We start from the raw sequence: 19,808 nt of genomic DNA, 5'->3' as shown, positions 1-19,808 counted from the left end.
ACAGGAGGACATTAATAAATTTGCAGAATGGGCAAAGGATTGGTAATTTTAAGTTCAACACAGATAAATGTGAGACTGAACATTTTGGAAGGAAGAATAAAGATATCGACTACTATTGTTACTTGAAAGATACAAGTCTAAATAGGTTCAAAGGATAAAGGGCCTTTGGCATGAAAATATATCAGTCAAAAATATATTATTCTACAGGTTATGCAGACCATTTTAAAAAAACATGAGGTTTTATTTCTAGAGAAGTAGAATTGAAAAGCAGGACGTTGTGCTAAATCTGTATGAAACCTTGATTATACCACAGTGCTGCACACAATTCTGTTCACAATGTTATTGATGTATATGGAGGTGTGCAGAGGGTACAGAAAAGATGTACATAGATGATTATAGAAATATGTGGGCATACATACTAGGAAATATTGACAGGCTGGGTCTGTTTTCTTCTCAGAAAGCATACTTTCAGATGTGCCCGGGAATTTAAAATTATGAATTGTTTTGACGGTATCGATAGAGAGGGAATGTTTTCTCTTGTGTGAAAGAGCACAACTGGAGGCTGTCAATATAAGATCAACCACAACAACCTGTAGGGGATTCAGAAGCAACCCTTTTACCAAAGAGTGTAAAGGTGAGGAGCTCACTCCCACATGGAATGGTTGAAGTGATTAGTACAGAGGTATTTTAGGAAATGCTAGACAAGTATATGACAGAGAAGGGAACCTTGCAAAGTAACTTGTTCTATGGTGAAATTCATCTCCTGATTTATAAGAATGTAATTGCTGTATCTTCTGAAATGTGCCGTTAAAATAGTAAACAGAGACTTTGGTCGGATGGGATTTCTTTCTTTCTTGTTAACTGTTACATCTGCTTTATTTTAATACAGTTTCTTACTTGTAACAATAAACTGCATTAAGTATCATTATAAAAGTAAAGACTATTGAGTCATAGAGTCATAGAGATGTACAGCATGGAAACAGACCCTTTGGTCCAACCCGTCCATGCCGACCAGATATCCCAATCTAATCTAGTCCCACCTGCCAGCACCCGGCCCATATCCCTCCAAACCCTTCCTATTCATATATCCACCCAAATGCCTCTTAAATGTTGCAATTGTACCAGCCTCCACTTCCTCTGGCAGCTCATTCCACACACATACCACCCTCTGTATGAAAAAGTTGCCTCTTAGGCCTCTCTTATATCTTTCCCCTCTCACCCTAAACCTATGCCCTCTAGTTCTGGACTCCCTGACCCCAGGGAAAAGATTTTGTCTATTTACCCTATCCATGTCCCTCATAATTTTGTAAACCTTTATAAGGTCACCCTTCCGCCTCCGATGCTCCAGGGAAAACAGCCCCAACCTGTTCAGCCTCTCTCTCTATAGCACAAATCCTCCAACCCTGGCAACATCCTTGTAAATCTTTTCTGAACCCTTCCAAGATAGGAATGAGACCAGAATTGCATGTAATATTCTAATATCTTGTACAGGTGCAACATGATCTCCCAACTCCTGTACTCAATACTCTGACCAATAAAAGAAAGTATACCAAACGCTTTCTTCACTATCCTATCTACCTGTGACTCCAATTTCAAGGAGCTATGAACCTGCACTCCAAGGTCTCTTTGTTCAGCAACACTCCCTAAGACCTTACCATTAAGTGTATAGTCCTGCTAAGATTTGCTTTCCCAAAATGCAGCACCTCACATTTAACTGAATTAAACTCCAGCTGCCACTTCTCAGCCCATTGGCTCATCTGGTCAAGATCCTGTTGTAATCTGAGGTAACCCTCTTTGCTGTCCACTACACCTCCAATTTTGCTGTCATCTGCAAACTTACTAACTATACCTCTTATGCTTGCATCCAAATCATTTATGTAAATGACAAAAAGTAGAGGACCCAGCACCGATCCTTGTGGCATTCCACTGGTCACAGGCCTCCAGTCTGAAAAACAACCCTCCACCACCACCCTCTGTCTTCTACCTATGAGCCAGTTCTGTATCCAAATGGCTAGTTCTCCCTGTATTCCATGAGAGCTAACCTTGCTAATCAGTCTCCCATGGGGAACCTTGTCGAACGCCGTACTGAAGTCCATATAGATCACATCTACCACTCTGGCCTCATCAATCCTCTTTGTTACTTCTTCAAAAAGCTCAATCAAGTTTGTAAAAGTAAAGGCGACTATAAAGATAAATTCTTGTAAATATAAAGCTATGTTTTGAAGGGCGATAATATTCTCCTGAAAATATTTGGTGAATCTAATTTTTTAGAGGAAGTTTCTTTGTTAATTCTGTAGGAGACTTTTCTTTGGTAAATTTCATGATGTGTTTTTACTTTTGCATTTATTTACTCCACTTGTGTCCATTACCATACTTTTTTTTAGATTTGGAATGATTCATTCTGTTTTTACGAACCTGCTGTTATGGGTGAACAGTATAATTGCAGAGTCAAAACATCAGTTAAATGACCACAAAAAGAGACTTGCAGGACATGGCTTTGCCAACTTAACTATGGGTAAGAAATTTTAATAAGTGAAAAATCATGAACAGGAGAAGTAGAAAACTAGAGTGTCAGTTATTGAGAATTTTTCAATTTAATGGTCACAGAATCTGAGGTGTAATAAATGATCTAAACTCATTATTTCAATATATATGCACTAAAGGCCACTTTAAAAATCTGCAGATGATTTATTCATTTATGTACCCAAATTCTACATATCCTAAAATGTTGATGGTATTAATTTCATTTTGTAATCCACAAGATATTGTGTAGCATTTTAAATTAATTTCAAATTACATCAGTTAGGCTTGAATACGAAATCAATGGAGGATCAGTATAGCCTGATTACCATCACCAGCGGATTTCTACCCTAATCTTTGCATTTGACAGGATCCAGAATGATTTTAATATTAGTGAAATAGAAACTGATCCCATTAATCAAGTAAACAAATTGTTCTTTCTTGTAAGAAAAAGTCAATTTGAGAATGTCAAAGTTGAAATAACATGTTGGCAGCTGTGTGCTGCTCTGTTGGTGAATTGCAAATACAAAAGCATCAGTCATAATGCACTCAATGCTAAGTGCTGATGGAGTTAAAGTTTTGAGAACACTCTGGGCTAGATTCACAATGAAATGAACATCAGATGTATTTTCTAAAGCATACGTGTTCCATACTGCCAGATTACCCCTGAGGTAGTAACAGCAAAAAAGCTAACCCAAGGGTTATAATGTGTACCTGAAGTAGCAACTCTCATTACAGAATGCAGTAAACATTGATAGTGGATATAGTTGGTTAAATAATAACTCTAAGCTGCTCTATCAAAGTTTTCCAAATTATCTGGATTGTGGCTTGTTTAAATTGTTCAGACATAATTGTAATTAACATGCTATGAAAAAGCTGATATTGGCGGTTATAAATTAACATGTGAAATAATATCTCAAAGCTTTCACTGCCAGTATGTTATTTAGTTTGATGTGAAGCCAAACATAGCAATAACTAGCCAACAAAGACTTATATCTAGTGAACACATAATCTGTTATCAGTAGGGTATAACCTATATTCTCTCCTAAAAAGATATACTTTAACCTCTGTAGCATTGTTTGTCTCTGCCCAACCTTAACCCATCAGCCACCGTTCCCCCTTGCATGCTTTTATAATTTCAAGACTTGGCTGAACCTCCCATCCTCCAGTGCCCATAATTTTGAACTAATTGAAAGATCTGCTGCCATTTCCCATCCAATATCAAATTCCATTCTCCCATCAATTCTGCCTTCCAAATAGCACGTGATACTGTGCAATGTTTATCAGACTTGTCAGCAAAGTTATAACTCATAGAATAAAATGGAAAATAGAAACATAAGTATGAAATTGGTTGAGTAATTGGAAATGTAATGTAATAATTAATGAATGCTTTGCAGAGGATAATTTCTAGTAGAGTCTCCCAGGAATCAGGATCGGGACCTTTGCTTTTCTCTATATATTACTGATCTAGGCTTTGATGTACATGGTACCATTTCAAAATTTGCAGGTCACATCTCCAAAAAGACCTAGACAAGTTGGTGGAGTGGGCGGACAGGTGGAAGATGAATTTCAATGTGAAGAAATATGAAGTGATTCATTTTGGTAGAAGAACATGGAAAAACAAAAGAAAATAAAGGGCACAATTCTAAAGGTGCTTCTGGAACAGAGATTTGGAGTATATTGCCATAAACCATTGAAGGAGGCATGACAGGCAATTTTAATAAAACATAAAGTATCTTGGATTTATGATTGGGGCATAGACACACGAGCAAAGAGATAATCCTGAGCTTCAATTAATTTGGCCTCAGCTGTCATATTAAGTCCCATTCTGGGTACCAAATGTCAGGAAAGTTGTGGAGACATTCAAGGGTTGCAGAAAAGTTTCACAAGAATAGCAAGGAACTGGATGGATTGGACACATTGGGCCTGCTTCGTTGAAGAACAGATGGCTGAGAGGATATTTGGTACAGATATTCAAAATCATGATGGGACTGGACAGAGTAGATTGAGAGAAATCATTCCCATGTGTGAAAGACTCAAGAACAAGATTTAAAATAATGGACAAAAGAAGCAAAAGGGACAGGAGAAAAAATAACGTTTCCACGCAATGAGTGATGAAGCTCTGGAATGCATTGTGATGTAGTGGAGGCAGATGCAGTTAAAAAGGGAGATTAGTCCATTATCTGAAAAAGGAGAATGTGTAAACTTACAGGAAGGCAAAGGAATGACATTAAATGAATTACTGATTTGGAGAACTGGTGCAGACACAATGGACTGAATGGCTTCCTTCTGCATTATAACAGTTCTATGACTATTAACTTACTATGGCTTTCAACATTCCCCAACAACTCAAACTTAAAAATTCCCATCCTTGTGTTCATATCTTTCATGATTTCATTCCTTTCTTATCTTCCTACTCTGACTCCAACCTCATATGTACCCTGCTGCTCCCTTTGCTTTAGATATTTCTGACCAGCTTGTTCAGAGATGTTACGGCAAACCTCTGAAACAGGTGGGATTTGAACCTCACCTCCTGGCTCACAGGCAGGGATAGTACCACTCACACTCCCTTTGCTTTCCTCTTATACCTGGAATTGCTATCACAAATAATTGAGCAGCTTTTCCCACCACCAAATAACCATTGTCTTTTTCATCTATTAACCACACCAATAAATCACTCCTGTTTTTAACTGTTAACTTTACATGCAGAGCCCATTAAAGGCAATGCAGTAACACCAAAGGTGAGGGAGTGGTAGAGAGAGAGAAAGCTAACTCAAAATGGAATTGGATGGAAGGTAAGGCACTCTACTCCCTGTGGAACTCATCGTTCTCTCTCTCTCAAATTGTTGAGAGTATCAATGGCTACACTATTTGAATTTTTCATGTATTCAGAAGAGCTCTTCCATAGGACTGATCTTCTTGTTCCCATCATCAAATCACCCAGGGTATTTTTTCATTTATTAACCACCACCAGTAAATCACTTCTGTTTTCTAATTAATTAATTTCTGTGTAAAGCCCATTAATGGCAGACTATTAAATTTGGAAGACGTAAGGATAGAGGGAGAGGGCTAAATCAAAATGCAGTTGGAAGGGGACATAAGGCACTTCACCACCAAAGATATTGCCCATCTTTTTCTAAAAGCACCAAGAGTATCAGTAGTTGCTCTCTTTGTCCCCCACTAATACATTGCCTTCAGTGACCTAAATCCACACTGGAATGTTTTTCCTAAATTGTTCTATACGTTTTAATCTGCTCCTTTTGAGGTTCCTTTAAAATTTTGCTTTTATGGAAAATAAACATTGGATATGTCTTTCAATATCAGCATCTTTGGATACCATTTTTAAATTTATTTATCTATTTCAGGACTTTTAAATGGCTCTGCCTGATATTTCATCCGAATAATGACTCTCTGACAATGCAGTAATCCCTTAGTTATACATTGAAATGTCAACCTAAATTAACCCTACAACCTTCTAACCCCAAACTTTAACTGCAGGCTCCTCTGTTTTTTTTAAAATAAATTATATTAGCTAAAGTGTCTCAAACGATACATGAAAAAAAAATGAATCAAACCACAAATTATTTTAGTTGTGATCAAAATAGTCTATTTTGATGACTCATGTCAGTTTCATGGTCAATAGTTATACTAGTACATTCTGGTTGATCACTAAGTGATATAATGTGGAGGGATTATCTGGTGCTGCTGAGATAGAAGGAAAATATAACAGACTTTCACTAAAGAAAGCTATCATAATGTACTGTGTTTCATATCTCTTCTATTTGGTAATGAAGGAGTGATCTGAACACTAGTACTTCCAAATAAACCTGTTGGACTATAACCTGGTGTTGAGTGATTTTTAACTTTGTCCAACACCAGTACCTCCACATTTTACAATTACAAAGATTATGGTATAATAAGTATGGAACTACCTTGCTTCCAGTGGTTACAGGCCCAGATGATGAACTGTGTGCATAAACTGGCAATTAATATAGCTAGAAAAATAATAGATCATTAATAATTGGTGCTCACCATTATCAATGCAGAAAATAAAATCCAACATTTTGCAACCACAAATATGCCAGTAGATCAAATTCTTCCACATTGCTGGATGATTTGCATTGCTCCAAAATTAACTCTGACAAAACCAAATGTACTACCTTCTAAGCTCCCCAGTAAAGTTATTTTTGACCATGAAATTGTTGAATTTGCAATAATTTACATTATGTTATGAAATAACTTGGCTGCAGCCATTTAGAGCTCATCACACTTTGATGTTGTTAATAGTCTACATTGTAATCTAGCTTGCAGGGTCAGAAAGGGAACACTGAAGCTGTTTCGACACCATTCAGGCAGTAGCGATTAGTAACTGAAATTTTTATTTCAATCTTTTTATTGTCTTAGCAATATTTTGTTTAATACCCATCCAGCCATCCACACTCTTATCAGTTTCAGGAGACAATACATTTCCCACAGGAAATATAAAGCTGCCTCAATATAATTGGATAGATTTCATTCAGAAAATGACTCAAATGGGATATTAATAATTTAAGACATAATATGATCAGTGTAGCATAATTTGAAAGTAATAAAATGACTTTGGATTATATTCCCATTGCTACCCATCACTGAGAATTCTTTGCTTCAGTTCTGGATCTGTTGTCAATGAAATTGTCCACAACTACATGTATTACCCTGTATCATGCAAACAGCAGGATATTAGAAGGCAAACTGAAATATTTCTGTATTCATGTCAAAGTGATGATAATGGCACAGTGATTGAATGGTTCACTGTTTCAAACAGCCTCTACATAAAGTAGTAAACACATTGCGCGGCCCTCCACATTCACTTAGTCATGAACAGTTCCAATTCGAAATCCAATTATAATTATCCACAGGATAATACCATTGCAACAAGTGTTAACTAAATAGGTTCCTTGCAGAGGGATACTGTAATGATTGAAGTTATTTAAATTAGATTCCATAATACTTTAATACGGGTTTCTTCATAAAATTGTTTTGGAATGCAGGGTAGTGATGTTACTAGTTCAATAACCTCTTACAGCAATATAGCATACAATTTTCAGCTCTACTTGGGGGAAGGCCCAGTTTAGATAGTCCTGAAGTTTTAAGTCAGGTGTATGCTAACAACAAACTAGGAACCTGTTGTGGTTCTGTTCACTGAGCTGGGTATTTGTGTTGCAGACATTTCGTCCCCTGTCTCGGTGACATCCTCTGTGCTTGGAAGCCTCCTGTGAAGCGCTTCTGTGATGTTTCCTCTGGCATCTATAGTGGTTTGTCTCTGCTGCTTCCGGTTGTCAGTTCCAGCTGTCCGCTGCAGTGGCCGGTATATTGGGTCCACGTCGATGTGTTTGTTGATAGAATCTGTGGATGAGTGCCATGCCTCTAGGAATTCCCTGGCTGTTCTCTGTTTGGCTTGTCCTATTATAGTAGTGTTGTCCCAGTTGAACTCATGTTGCTTGTCATCTGCGTGTGTGGCTACTAAGGATACCTGGTCATGCTGTTTGGTGGCTAGTCGGTGTTCATGGATACCGATGGTTAGCTGTCTTCCTGTTTGTCCTATGTAGTGTTTTGTGCAGTCCTTGCATGGGATTTTGTACACTACATTGGTTTTGCTCATGCTGGGTATCGGGTCCTTTGTCCTGGTGAGTTGTTGTCTGAGAGTGGCTGTTGGTTTGTGTGCTGTTATGAGTCCTAGTGGTCGTAGTAGTCCAACACACACAAAAGAAGTTGCATCAAGACACTGTTCAAAAGGGCCCAACACACTGCAGTACACCAGAACTGCAAAAAGAGGAAGAAGAACACCTCTACAATGTATTCGCCAAAAACGGATACCCCCACAATTTCATCAACAGATGCCTAAGGACCACTAGGACTCATAACAGCACACAAACCAACAGCCACTCTCAGGCAACAACTCACCAGGACAAAGGACCCGATACCCAGCATGAGCAAAACCAATGTAGTGTACAAAATCCCATGCAAGGACTGCACAAAACACTATATAGGACAAACAGGAAGACAGCTAATCCATGAACACCAACTATCAAACGGCACAACCAGCTATCCTTAGTAGCCACACATGCAGATGACAAGTAACATGAGTTCGACTGGGACAACACTATTACTATCGGACAAGCCAAACAGAGAATAGCCAGGGAATTCCTAGAGGCATGGCACTCACCCACAGATTCTATCAACAAACACATCAGACCTGGACCCAATATACCGGCCACTGCTGCGGACAGCTGGAATTGACAACCGGAAGCGGCAGAGACAAACCACTATAAATGCCGGAGGAAACTTCACAGAAGCGCTTCACTGAAGGCTTCCAAGCACTGAGCATGTCACCTAGACAGGGGACGAAACGTCTGCAACACAAATTCCCAGCTCGGCGAACAGAACCGCAACAATGAGCACCCGAGCTACAAATCTTCTCACAAACTTTGAAAACTAGGAACCCGCAACGGGAATGAAAACCAACTAAGATCTTGTTGGATAACAATATGTGCAATGTTTTAATCCCTTTCGTTGCAGAAAAGGCTGGACCAAACTGCAGCTGTACTATACATGTATGCGCTGCTTTCTACAAAGCCTCCTATTACATGTACCCTTTCAGCATTGAGTATCACGTTTTGGCCTCCGCTATGCTCTACATCATGTGGAAGAATGTCGGTAGAAAGCTGGAACAGCGCAGTCCTCAAAAACTGGTGTTTAAGACACGCCCCAATATTTTGCCAGGACCAGTTCTGGGAGCTGCCGTCTTCGCAACTACAATAGGAATTCTTGTTGTGTACAGCCTACAGGCGGGCCATTCAAAAGATCACCGACTATCTGCTGTGACTATGTTTTATTTGTACAGTATGATAGTGCTTGGCTTAATGTCTGCAGCATCTACAACCGGCCTGGTCATTTATAGGATAGACAAAAGGTCAATGGATTATTCCAAAAATCCCACGCGAAAGCTGGATGGCCAGCTTCTGGCCAGTACTGCGTGTGCCTCCTGGCTGCTATCCTGGTGCTCTGTGCTGGCGGCGGTTTCTGCACAAAGCCGTCCGCATTTCACATGGCTCAGTTTACCACTTTCCACTTTGGCTATCATTGAGAAATCTGTGCAGAACATGTTCATCGTTGAATCGCTCCATCGCAAGCAGGATGACGGGGAAGAGGAAGCCGGAAGAATCAAGGGGACCAGTGACCGTCCTGGTACATCACCCCCACGGTGTGGCATTGTCAACAAAACGTTGGAGGGAGTAGAGCGAGAGCTGTATTGCGAGACTGCTCCTCCACAATCTCCAGAAGACCGAACCAGCTCGGTGTGCAGTGAGCAGTTACCATCACCCCGAGCTGCCGGCTCCTTTCCTCCAGCCAGCTTCAGGAAGACGGGAAATCTGCACAAAACCAGAGTGATATTGAAGAACATCGTCGCGTTTCTGTTCTTGTGCAATATTTCGGTAAGACAGGTGATGAAACAATTTTCTTTAAAGAAAAGACGTCTTCCAGCATTCATTCACAAAGTAGTGTTTGTTTAAAAAATCCTCGGGAAATGTTGCCAAAATCAAGTTCAGAAGATGAGTAGGAAAATTTAAAAGTAAATCATAGATTGATGATAATTTTTTTTTGATCAAACTTTTCAGACGTGGGACTTGAACTCGAATACTATCATTGCTCCACGTGACCCCCTTGAATATACAAAAAAATCCACAAAACGTAAATGGAAATTAGTCATCCAGGTGGAATATTAGATAAATTGATTAGGAATAAATATGGAATAAACGAACTACCAAATGAGGGAAGTGCAAAAGGATTATTCAAATGAATATACCAAAAGAAGACTAAAGATAATGTTGGAGAGTGATTTCAGTAACATAATACTGATAGAACAATACAGCACAGAACAGGCCCTTCGGCCCACGATGTTGTAAAATATATAAAGTCGGAACTGCCATAAAGAGATAAGTGAAATTGACAAACTTAATACTTCAATACTGAATAGTGGATGGAACATGCCGTTCTACCACAAAAAGAGCTGAAAACGTTTATGCCGCTTTTGGACGCCTCGGAAATTCCCATTTCGTTTCCCTGCGATGTCTCTTACACCTTGTAGGCGGCGCTATGATCGGACTCTGATAAAAGATGAGATTAGATTCCCCACAGTCCAATAAATCCACACCGACCCTCCGAAGAGTAACCCACCAAAATCCATTTCCCTCTGATTAATGCACTTAACACTATGGACAACTTAACATGGCCAGTTCACCTAACCTGCACATCTTTGGACTGTGGGAGGAAACCGGAGCACCCGGAGCAAACCCATGCAAACACAGGGAGAAAAACTTGCACATTTCTTCCACATCACAGAAACAGACTGCAGAACCAATGTTTACTCAGAAATGAAGGTATCCCGTGAATAATAAAATAGGGATATCTAGTAAGAAGTAAAAAAAAGGCCCTTTCAAACTTTGTTTTGGAATCTCTTTACTGTTTCAAAAGTTATGCCTTTTTCTTACTTTTTACTTAAATAATAAATCATGATATTAGGTAAAGCCGCTAGCATCGGAATCTCTTCGAAGAAAAGGCATCACTTTGTCCTTGAAAATTGGCGACAGCTTTGCCACACACTTCTCCAAACCCTTGTGGTAGCTTCCCTCCAGCAAATGGAGCACATTTCAGGTCAATCATAATACAGAAATACCTTTGAATATTATGAGAGTGTAATAAACAAAGTAAACATTTAAAGAATATCAAAAGATTAGTAAAACTAATTCTGAAACTGGATGTAGTTAAATCATTAAACAAATGTAAATCATGTTCTATGTACCTACACACAAACCAAATTTTCCTGTTGCCACGATAGTTGATTAGGGTCTTATATCAATGTTTACAATCGTATGTTACTATGTCTCCATCTCCCTGTCAATGTTGCTGTGCCGAAGTCATATCTAAGCAACAGGCTCTGACCTCGAAGTAACAATACCATCGAAAATCTTTTTCTAAAATTTGTCCCTATCTTGCAACTTCAAAATCTTCAGAACCATTGACTGACTACAGGAAATATTATTGACAGTTAATAGTTCGCATTCAATAAACCACTTTGAATTACAAAATATTCATCACTTAAGATAGATAAAAGGCTTGTAAAAATGTGAACTAAGAGCTATTAAAACGTTTGAATAGACACAGTAAAGCTGTTTAGAAATCTCAAGAACCCTAAATAAACTTGTTCATTATATCTACAACGCGTGTATTCGATTAGGTAGAACAGTATTTACTTGGCTTCATTTTCCTTGTCATCGTAACCAGAAATTGTCTTCACTGGCTTTCTTTTTGCACTCCCACTCAGTTAGTCCTGATATCTCAGAAGAATCAAAATTTAGCTATCTCATGTTCTCTCTCTGTGCCACCGTGGTGGGCGGCACGGTGGCACAGTGGTTAGCACTGCTGCCTGTGGGTTTCGCTTCGGCGGGTCGGTGTGGACTTGTTGGGCCGAAGGGCCTGTTTCCACACTGTAATCTAATCTAATCTAATCTCTATCTGTCTTTACGGTTTTTAACGATGGGTATTGATGAGTTGAGCATTGTATCCCGTTCTTATGAGGGTATCCTTCAACACATTCAGGTGTCCGTTGCGTTCCTTCTCATCGAAACAGATCCTTGTACGCGTAAGGCTTTCTCACACACATAAATATATATAAATCTATTGGGTGAACTTGCATTTGTACATACATTCTATTTTGTTCAAAAAGGACACCATTTGTAGACAGTCGACGTGGCATTTTTTAAATTTCTGCTTTAGAAATAAAACCTGACTGACTCCAGGTTAAGACATACACCTCACGTCTAAAATTCATTGTCTGACCTGAGATATCTCCTCATTTATACTGATAAAACCTTAAGTTATCTTGGTGCAGTGACTTGAGAGAAATTCTGGGATTTGCATATTAAATAATCGAAATTCACACCTCTGTTCTAACTGATTAAGGAGTTAACAGCCATCTTAGGTGTGTTCAATCCGTTCGCATCATCTTTTACTCTGTCCAGGTCTCCCTCTCTCACTAGCAGTGAGGCTCCAAAATCTTATGTTTTCAAATAAACCTGTTGGACTATAAACTGGTATCCTGTGATTTTTGACCATGCCCACTAGTGGAAACATCTTCTCAACGTCTCGCCCTGAGGTCAAGTCCCGTTAGAATTTTGTATATTCGGCATTGGCCTCTACCTTACCATCCCAGTTCTCAGTTAAAAATCACACAACGCCACATTATAGCCCAACAGGTTTATTTGGAAGCACTAGCTTTCTAAGCGCTGTTCCTTCATCAGATGTGGAGCAGGATCATGAGACACAGAATTTATAACAAAAGATTATTTATAGCAAATCGTTTGCTATAAATTCTGTGTCTTGTGATCCTGCTCTACGGCTACTTGAAGGATCAGCGCTCCGAAAGCTAGTGCTTCCAAATAAACCTGTTGGACTATAACCTAGTATTGCACGATTTTTAACTTTGTCCACCCCAGTCCAACACGCACCTCCGCATTATGGATCCCATCTCTCAATTACTCGGTCTCAAAATTAGACTGTTGTCCGACACTCGGTACGAGATAAAAATAAATTTTCTCCAATTAAATATTTGGAATATTGGAGCTTTTCTTTTTGTCCCTAGCACACTCCTTAGCCACTGACACTACCTTTCTCCCTGGCAACTATCAAAGGCTGCCACCAAGATGACGTATTTCTACTTCTGTAACGTTGCCGAGTTCCAGCCGATTCAGGAGAAAGTGACGACTGCAGATTAGAGTCAACAAGTATGGCGCTGGAAAAGCACAGCTAGTCAGACAGCACCCGAAGAGCAGGGGAGTTGATAATTTGACCATAAACTCATCATCATGAATGTGGAGGTGAAGATGATGAAGAGCTTATGCTTGAAACATCGACTCTCCTACTCCTGGGATGCTGCTTGAGCGCCTGTGCTTTTCCAGCACCACATTTTTTGACACCACCCCTGATTCAGCTCAACTTCTCCTGAAATTCATATTCATGTCTTTCTTACCTCGAGACTTGACTATTCTCGCATGCTTGGCCAGCCTCTCTCATTCTTTGCTCCATAAACTTAAATATATCTCCAAACTTCTGCTGTGTGTTTTCAAACTGATGCCAAATCCCTTTTATTCATCATCCCTGCGGTCACTGATCTTCCAGTTAAACAACATTACTGATCTCCCAGTTAAACAAGATTTTGAAATTCTCTTTCTTGTTTTCAAATCCCTCCATGGTCCCATGCCACCCTATTTCTGTAATCTCCTCCAGCCTCACAATTGTCCAAATATATCTGTAATTCTTTCATTCTAATCTCTTTAGCATTGCTGACTTTAGTTGTTTTGCCAGCTGTGTTTTCAGCTGCCTGGGTATTAAGTTTGTTCCATAAACCTCTTGCCTCTGCATCATGCTTTCCTGCTATAATAAATTATAACTTATTGCTTTGACCAGAATTTTAGTCATCTGTCCTAATATCTCTTATGCAATAGTGTCATATGTTTGCTTTATAATGCACCCATGAGCTGCCCTACATGAATACAATTTGTTGTTGTTAATGTTATGAATGGCGGACTATCTTACGCTGAAAGACTGGAGCGACTGGGCTTGTATACCCTTGAGTTTAGAAGACTAAGAGGGATCTGATTGAGACATATAAGGTTATTAAAGGATTGGACACTCTGGAGGCAGGAAACATGTTAAACATGTTTCTGCTGATGGGTGAATGCCGAACCAGAGGACACAGCTTAAAAATACGGGGTAGACTATTTAGGACAGAGATGAGGATAAACGTCTTCACCCAGAGAGTGGTGGCTGTGTGGAATGCTCTGGCCCAGAGGGCAGTGGATTAGATTAGATTACTTACAGTGTGGAAACAGGCCCTTCGGCCCAACAAGTCCACACCAGCCATGATCATATTGAATGGTGGTGCAGGCTCGAAGGGCAGAATGACCTACTCCTGCACCTATTGTCTATTGTTTGTACTTATTAACTTTCAATGACATTTATTAATTAACCTGCCTCCAAATTCTTTTTTTCCTTCTTAAAGTTTTGGATACTTCCAGCTTTTGGAGCCTGGCCCCAATTTGACAATGGATTGGAAGAAAATGTTTATGGCTTTGAAGCTTGGATTTTAATTGTAAATCTTACAATGCCTTTTGCTATTTTCTACCGCATGCATGCATCTTCAGCACTTTTTGAAGTGTTCTGTGCAATTTAACTAATGTTTAACTTGCTTTAATAAAAGGCAAATATTTGTAAGATGAACCAAATTATTTGATTTGATTTTCATGCACAATAAAAGATTTTCACTTGCTATGATCATGAATTTAAGGAAATGTATTTATCATGAATGTATATAAATGCATTTTTATATTAAAGTAGTTATAGTCATATTTTCACTATGCTGAACACAAAGCCTGTGATACTGTTCCATATTATATAAGAAATGATTTAATGCTTTTTGTATAGCCCTCTGTTTGCAGAGAATATTTGTATAGCCCTCTCTATATATGTATATGGTTGTATCCTATAATGTTACACAATACTGTTTCAGTTAAATACCATCAGCACACAATAATTGTATCAATTGTGTCTCAGCCTTAACCAGTCAATATTTTCATTGTGATCGCATCATGGCAGAAAACTGTGTGGGAGAGTGTGCTGAGTGGAAGATACAGAAATGCATTGGTGAGATTTGGAAAGGTTCAGTGAGTAGGCAAATGCATTGCAGATGAAATTATAATGTGGATAAATTTGAAGTTATCCTCTGTGGTACCAAAAAACAAGAAGCAGGTTATACTCTGAATGGTGTTACTTCAGGAGCAGGATGTGCATCAAGACCTCCTTGCAAACCAGCCACTGAAAATAAGCACGCAAGAGCAGCAGGAGGTGAAGAAGGTAAAGGATGTGTTGACCTTTATCATGAGAGGATTCAAACACACGAGAATATATGTCTTTCTGCAATTGGATAGGACTTTGGCGACAGCACACCAAGTGTTGTGTTCAGTTTGGTCTTCTTGTCTGAGGAAGGATGTTCCGACAACGGAGGGAGGTCAACAAAGATTGACCACACTGATTCCTGGAATGGCAGAACTGATGATGGAAAGACTAGATTGATTAGGATTATATTTACTAGAATTTAGAAGAATGAAGGGAGAATCTCACAAAAATACCTATAAATTATTAGCAGGGCTGAATAGGGCAAACGTAAGAGAGTGTACACGATGATTGGTGGGTTAGAGCCAGAGGTAATAGCCAAAGGATACATAATAGGCTCGTTAGGACTAAGATAAGGATAAATTTATTCATCTAGAGTAGCGAATCTATGCAGTTCCCTGCCACAGTAAGTTTTCAGGTCAAGATGTTAAACGTTTTCAAAAACAAGCTAGACATAGTGCTTACAGCTAAAAGGACCAAAGGATATATGGAAAAAGCGGAAACAAACTAATGAGTTGGATGATGGCAGAGTACGCCAACGGCCTAATGGTCTGCTCATGCTCCTATTTTTATGTTGCTATCCAGGTCTTTGTAAAGTTCATAGAGATTCCCATACCATGTGGGATATGGAAACTGACAAATGATAAATATTATTAATGCTGTGATATACGCAAACGACTCGCATTTTAAAAGCCAGTTTCATGGTTTTTGTTAATATTTTCAGTTTTGGAATTCATTTCACGTATGCGATAAATATGGTTTCTATAGTTCATATATATTGTTTTGAATTAAAGCATCTGTTGACAATGAAACTAAGAAGGAGAATTTCTTGCCTCTGTGCTGCTGTACAGAACGATTGTAATCTCCTTAGCTGATTGCAACCGGCAGATGTTTTTTTTCCCCCGAAGTCTCAATGGCCAAAAGGGACGCCGATTTTGTGCAGCCTGTTTTTAGGACGCGATTGGTGTTGGAGATGGTTAAAACTGCTTTTGAGTCGAGATTAAAAACAAGTTAATCTCAGTAGAAGTGCCATTCCTCTTACATGACTGTTTTTGCTGTTCGTATTTTACCTTGTAGTACATCCCTTCTATGTTAACCGGGTCTTTTTCAAATTAGAGGAATCAAAGACCGTTTCTACTGAAGGCAGTCAAAATGGAGCTTAGTTTATCATCTAAACCTTATGTAGCAAGCGGATGAAGACGAGCAGAAATTTATGATGAAAATGAAAGCAGTTTTTCTTTAACTCCACATGATTTCTTCTCCCTTCATAGTGAATGCACAAACAGCACTAAAATTCGTTAATGCCACTTAATTCTGCAGATTACAAGAAGCACGCGTTACAGACTCGTTGACACGTGCAGTTCAATTGCTGCTATTTACATCGGATAGCGGCTTAACCCATGTTATAAAGTTTAAGAGAAAACCAGCTACCTTGTGCAGGCAAACTCTATTTTAAACTCTGCAACTAGTTTGATAATCTCGTTTTTTTTGAACGACAGCGTTTGTGAGTCAGCCACAATTTAGTGGTTTGCAGCTGGCATTTCAAAGATACTCGATTGATTTCTATTCTAGGGCTTCAGCAGCACCAATCTAGGTTAATATTGCAATGAATTATTGAGAGTACTGCACTGTCAAGGGGCGCCATCGCTCTGATGAGACGCTAGTCTAGGGTCCCATCTGTTCTCTGAGGTGGGTGTAAAAGTTCCAGGTCACTCGAAGAAATAGCAATGAAGTTAATCCCAATGTCTTGTCTATCTTAAATTATCCCTCAACGTCACAAAACTAGTTGATCAGGTCACATCGCTATTTGTGGGAGCTTACTGAACACAAATTGGCTGCTACATTTCCTACAAAAGTAACACAGTGTGATGATCACACTGAACAATTTGATGGTGCTTATGCCTGTGGAGTTTGACCGTGTATTACTCCCATGGACTCCATCTGTTGAGGATTGCGCTGTCAGACGTAAGGTGAACACATTCTCAGATTGAGAAACAGCAGTGGGGAATAATGGGTGATGCTGGATATATTGGTGCTGCTCACACTCGTTGGATTATGACTGTCACAGTATATGTGTCTTCTAAAGGCTGCAATCACTGTCCCATACCCAACCAACCCCAAATGTACTGCAACATCAGCATGTCACTGAAGTTATGACAAACATCATCTTCTTCTCCTCTGACAACTGAGTGAGGCTGTCCCTGAGTAGCGCAAGAATTTCCATCTCAAGTCTGTCATCTACAATCTTCCAGTCCCAGCATATTTGTGCAACCCCCTAGCTTTGGTTTCTTTACCTGATAGTGTTACACCCACATTGGGAATTGTTGATGTTCAGTGGCAAGGGTACCTTATTCTGTGTTTAACCCATACAGTATTATATTCTGATAGCACAGTGAAAAGGAAGCCTCACTCTATATCTAACTTGGATCCTTAGCAGCAGCTAATGACAATTTACCAGGGAGTGTACAGAATAAAGCTCCAAACTGTTCCATCAAATGCTGCCTATACAGGTACAGCATGGGCTAGATGCATTAAAAAGAGTTGGCAGTTCTTTTTTTTATTTTTCTCATCTGAACAATGAGATTGCTACGTCTACGTCAATAAAAGCTGTGATCCACATCGTCAGTTACTTCACCCCTTGTCAGGTCCTGATTCACAATTATGCTTTCTCAAAAACAATTCAAAATTTTGAAATTCCCTATTTGGTTCTCCCTTCAGCTAATGTACATCAATTATTGGGGCGTTTCTTTATTACTATAATATCTCATTTTTGCCCTCATTCCGTTCAGTCTTTGTCCCACCTCTTCTAGATCATTTTTAATCTCATGTTCGGGTTTAGTACTATGCATTATTACGTCACGTTTTGATATAAATTCCGACTACACTTGGACGTTAAATGTTCCTTTTGGTTTCCTTAGGTCGGTCTAAATCTAAGACTTAAGAAGCTGTTAAAACAAATTCGAACTCCATCGGTTCAGTTAGGCTCAAGAAACGTTGACCTGTTTTCCCGTTAGAGTGCACTGGGTGGCGATCGCCTGCTTCCACGCGGTTTTCATTCAGTCCATCATAGCGGAACAAACTCGCAGCAGCCACATACGTCGCTGGTTAAATGTTGTTAGCGGATCCCTTTATGGCGAAGTCGGATGCTAAAATAAAATCCACTGAGACCACAAGGTATAGCCCGACGCCTATACTGAATACTCAATGTTACTGTTAATTACTAGGAGAGAGGGCTACCTTGACGAATTGACATCGGGAACAAATAACCAGTAATGAGTCATCTGCCTAAAGGTAATTCATTCTTTTCATTTTGAGCCTTGGCACTTTTTATCTACTGTCTTCCATTCTTAAGGGTCAAGTGAGAGGCAGGTCCCAAGTTTACCTCGGCTGGAATGGGAATCACAACCACATTTATCGGCATTATTTGGAATCACACACGAGCCATCTGAGCTAAATGGCCCATCCAAAGAGAAATCCTGTTATAATTTCTTGATGATTATCTAAATCAAACATTGACAGGTTACAAAGAACAACATATTTAGTCCATTCTATGCCAATAGAGCCTGAAGAGTGGAATAGAAATGGTAGAAATAGTCAGTGGGTGCAGCAGCATCTGCGGAGAGATTCAAAATGAACACTTTGGATGGATGGTCATTCATCACAATTACAAAATTCTTGAGCTACAACTGGTTTAATGACGTACAAGGCAGGGAAAGGGAACAAAAAGCAAGGTATGTGATAGAGTGAAAAGGAAGAGGGATCAGATGGTGAAGTAAAAGGTGATGTCAAAAATGTAGGAATGGCCACTTGACCCATCATAGCTTATTTTTGGTCAGCACGGACATCCAGCTTTCCTGCTTGGTTCATACCTCCTTACGTTACTGTGCTGCAAGTGTCTTATATAAGTATTTTTAAACACCATGAGGATTTCAGCCTCAACCAACTTTTAATCAGGGATTTCCAGATCCCCACAATCCACTGGCTCAGAACAATTCTCCCCAGTTTCCCTCAAATTCTTCTACCAATTTACCCAAATCTATATTCTCTGATTAGTGATCTCCCCCTGCAGGTCTTCTTATCCACTCTGTCCAAGTCTTTCATAATTTTACACACCACGATTAAGTCTCCCACCCAGATCCTCTGCTCCCAAGAATAATTTGCCCAATTTATCCTGATCCTAATAATTATATATATATAATGGTAATGAGATACCATAAGTAAACAAATATGGTTCCAGCGGAATTGGCAATGGCATTAGCTGAACAATGGCATAGCAATCACTACCAGTAAAGCGAGAG

At 39.3% G+C, this 19,808-nt stretch overlaps 1 protein-coding gene across 1 annotated transcript in view; it reads left to right on the top strand.

Annotated features, from left to right (window-relative positions):
- otop1 (otopetrin 1) overlaps nucleotides 1-19,808 on the top strand; it is a 39,048-nt gene that overhangs the window by 11,871 nt on the left and 7,369 nt on the right. The window contains exons 4-6 of the mRNA XM_043698154.1: nucleotides 2,385-2,515; nucleotides 9,079-9,995; nucleotides 14,621-18,801. Of these exons, the coding sequence (XP_043554089.1) occupies nucleotides 2,385-2,515; nucleotides 9,079-9,995; nucleotides 14,621-14,791 (1,219 nt within the window). The 3' untranslated portion in view covers nucleotides 14,792-18,801. The remainder of the gene's footprint in view (nucleotides 1-2,384; nucleotides 2,516-9,078; nucleotides 9,996-14,620; nucleotides 18,802-19,808) is intronic.

The sequence above is a fragment of the Chiloscyllium plagiosum genome, chromosome 1 (assembly GCF_004010195.1).
Source record: "Chiloscyllium plagiosum isolate BGI_BamShark_2017 chromosome 1, ASM401019v2, whole genome shotgun sequence".
NCBI classification, from domain to species: domain Eukaryota; kingdom Metazoa; phylum Chordata; class Chondrichthyes; order Orectolobiformes; family Hemiscylliidae; genus Chiloscyllium; species Chiloscyllium plagiosum.
The sequence above is the reverse complement of the archived record's forward strand: the minus strand, read 5'-3'. Positions and strand labels throughout refer to the sequence as shown.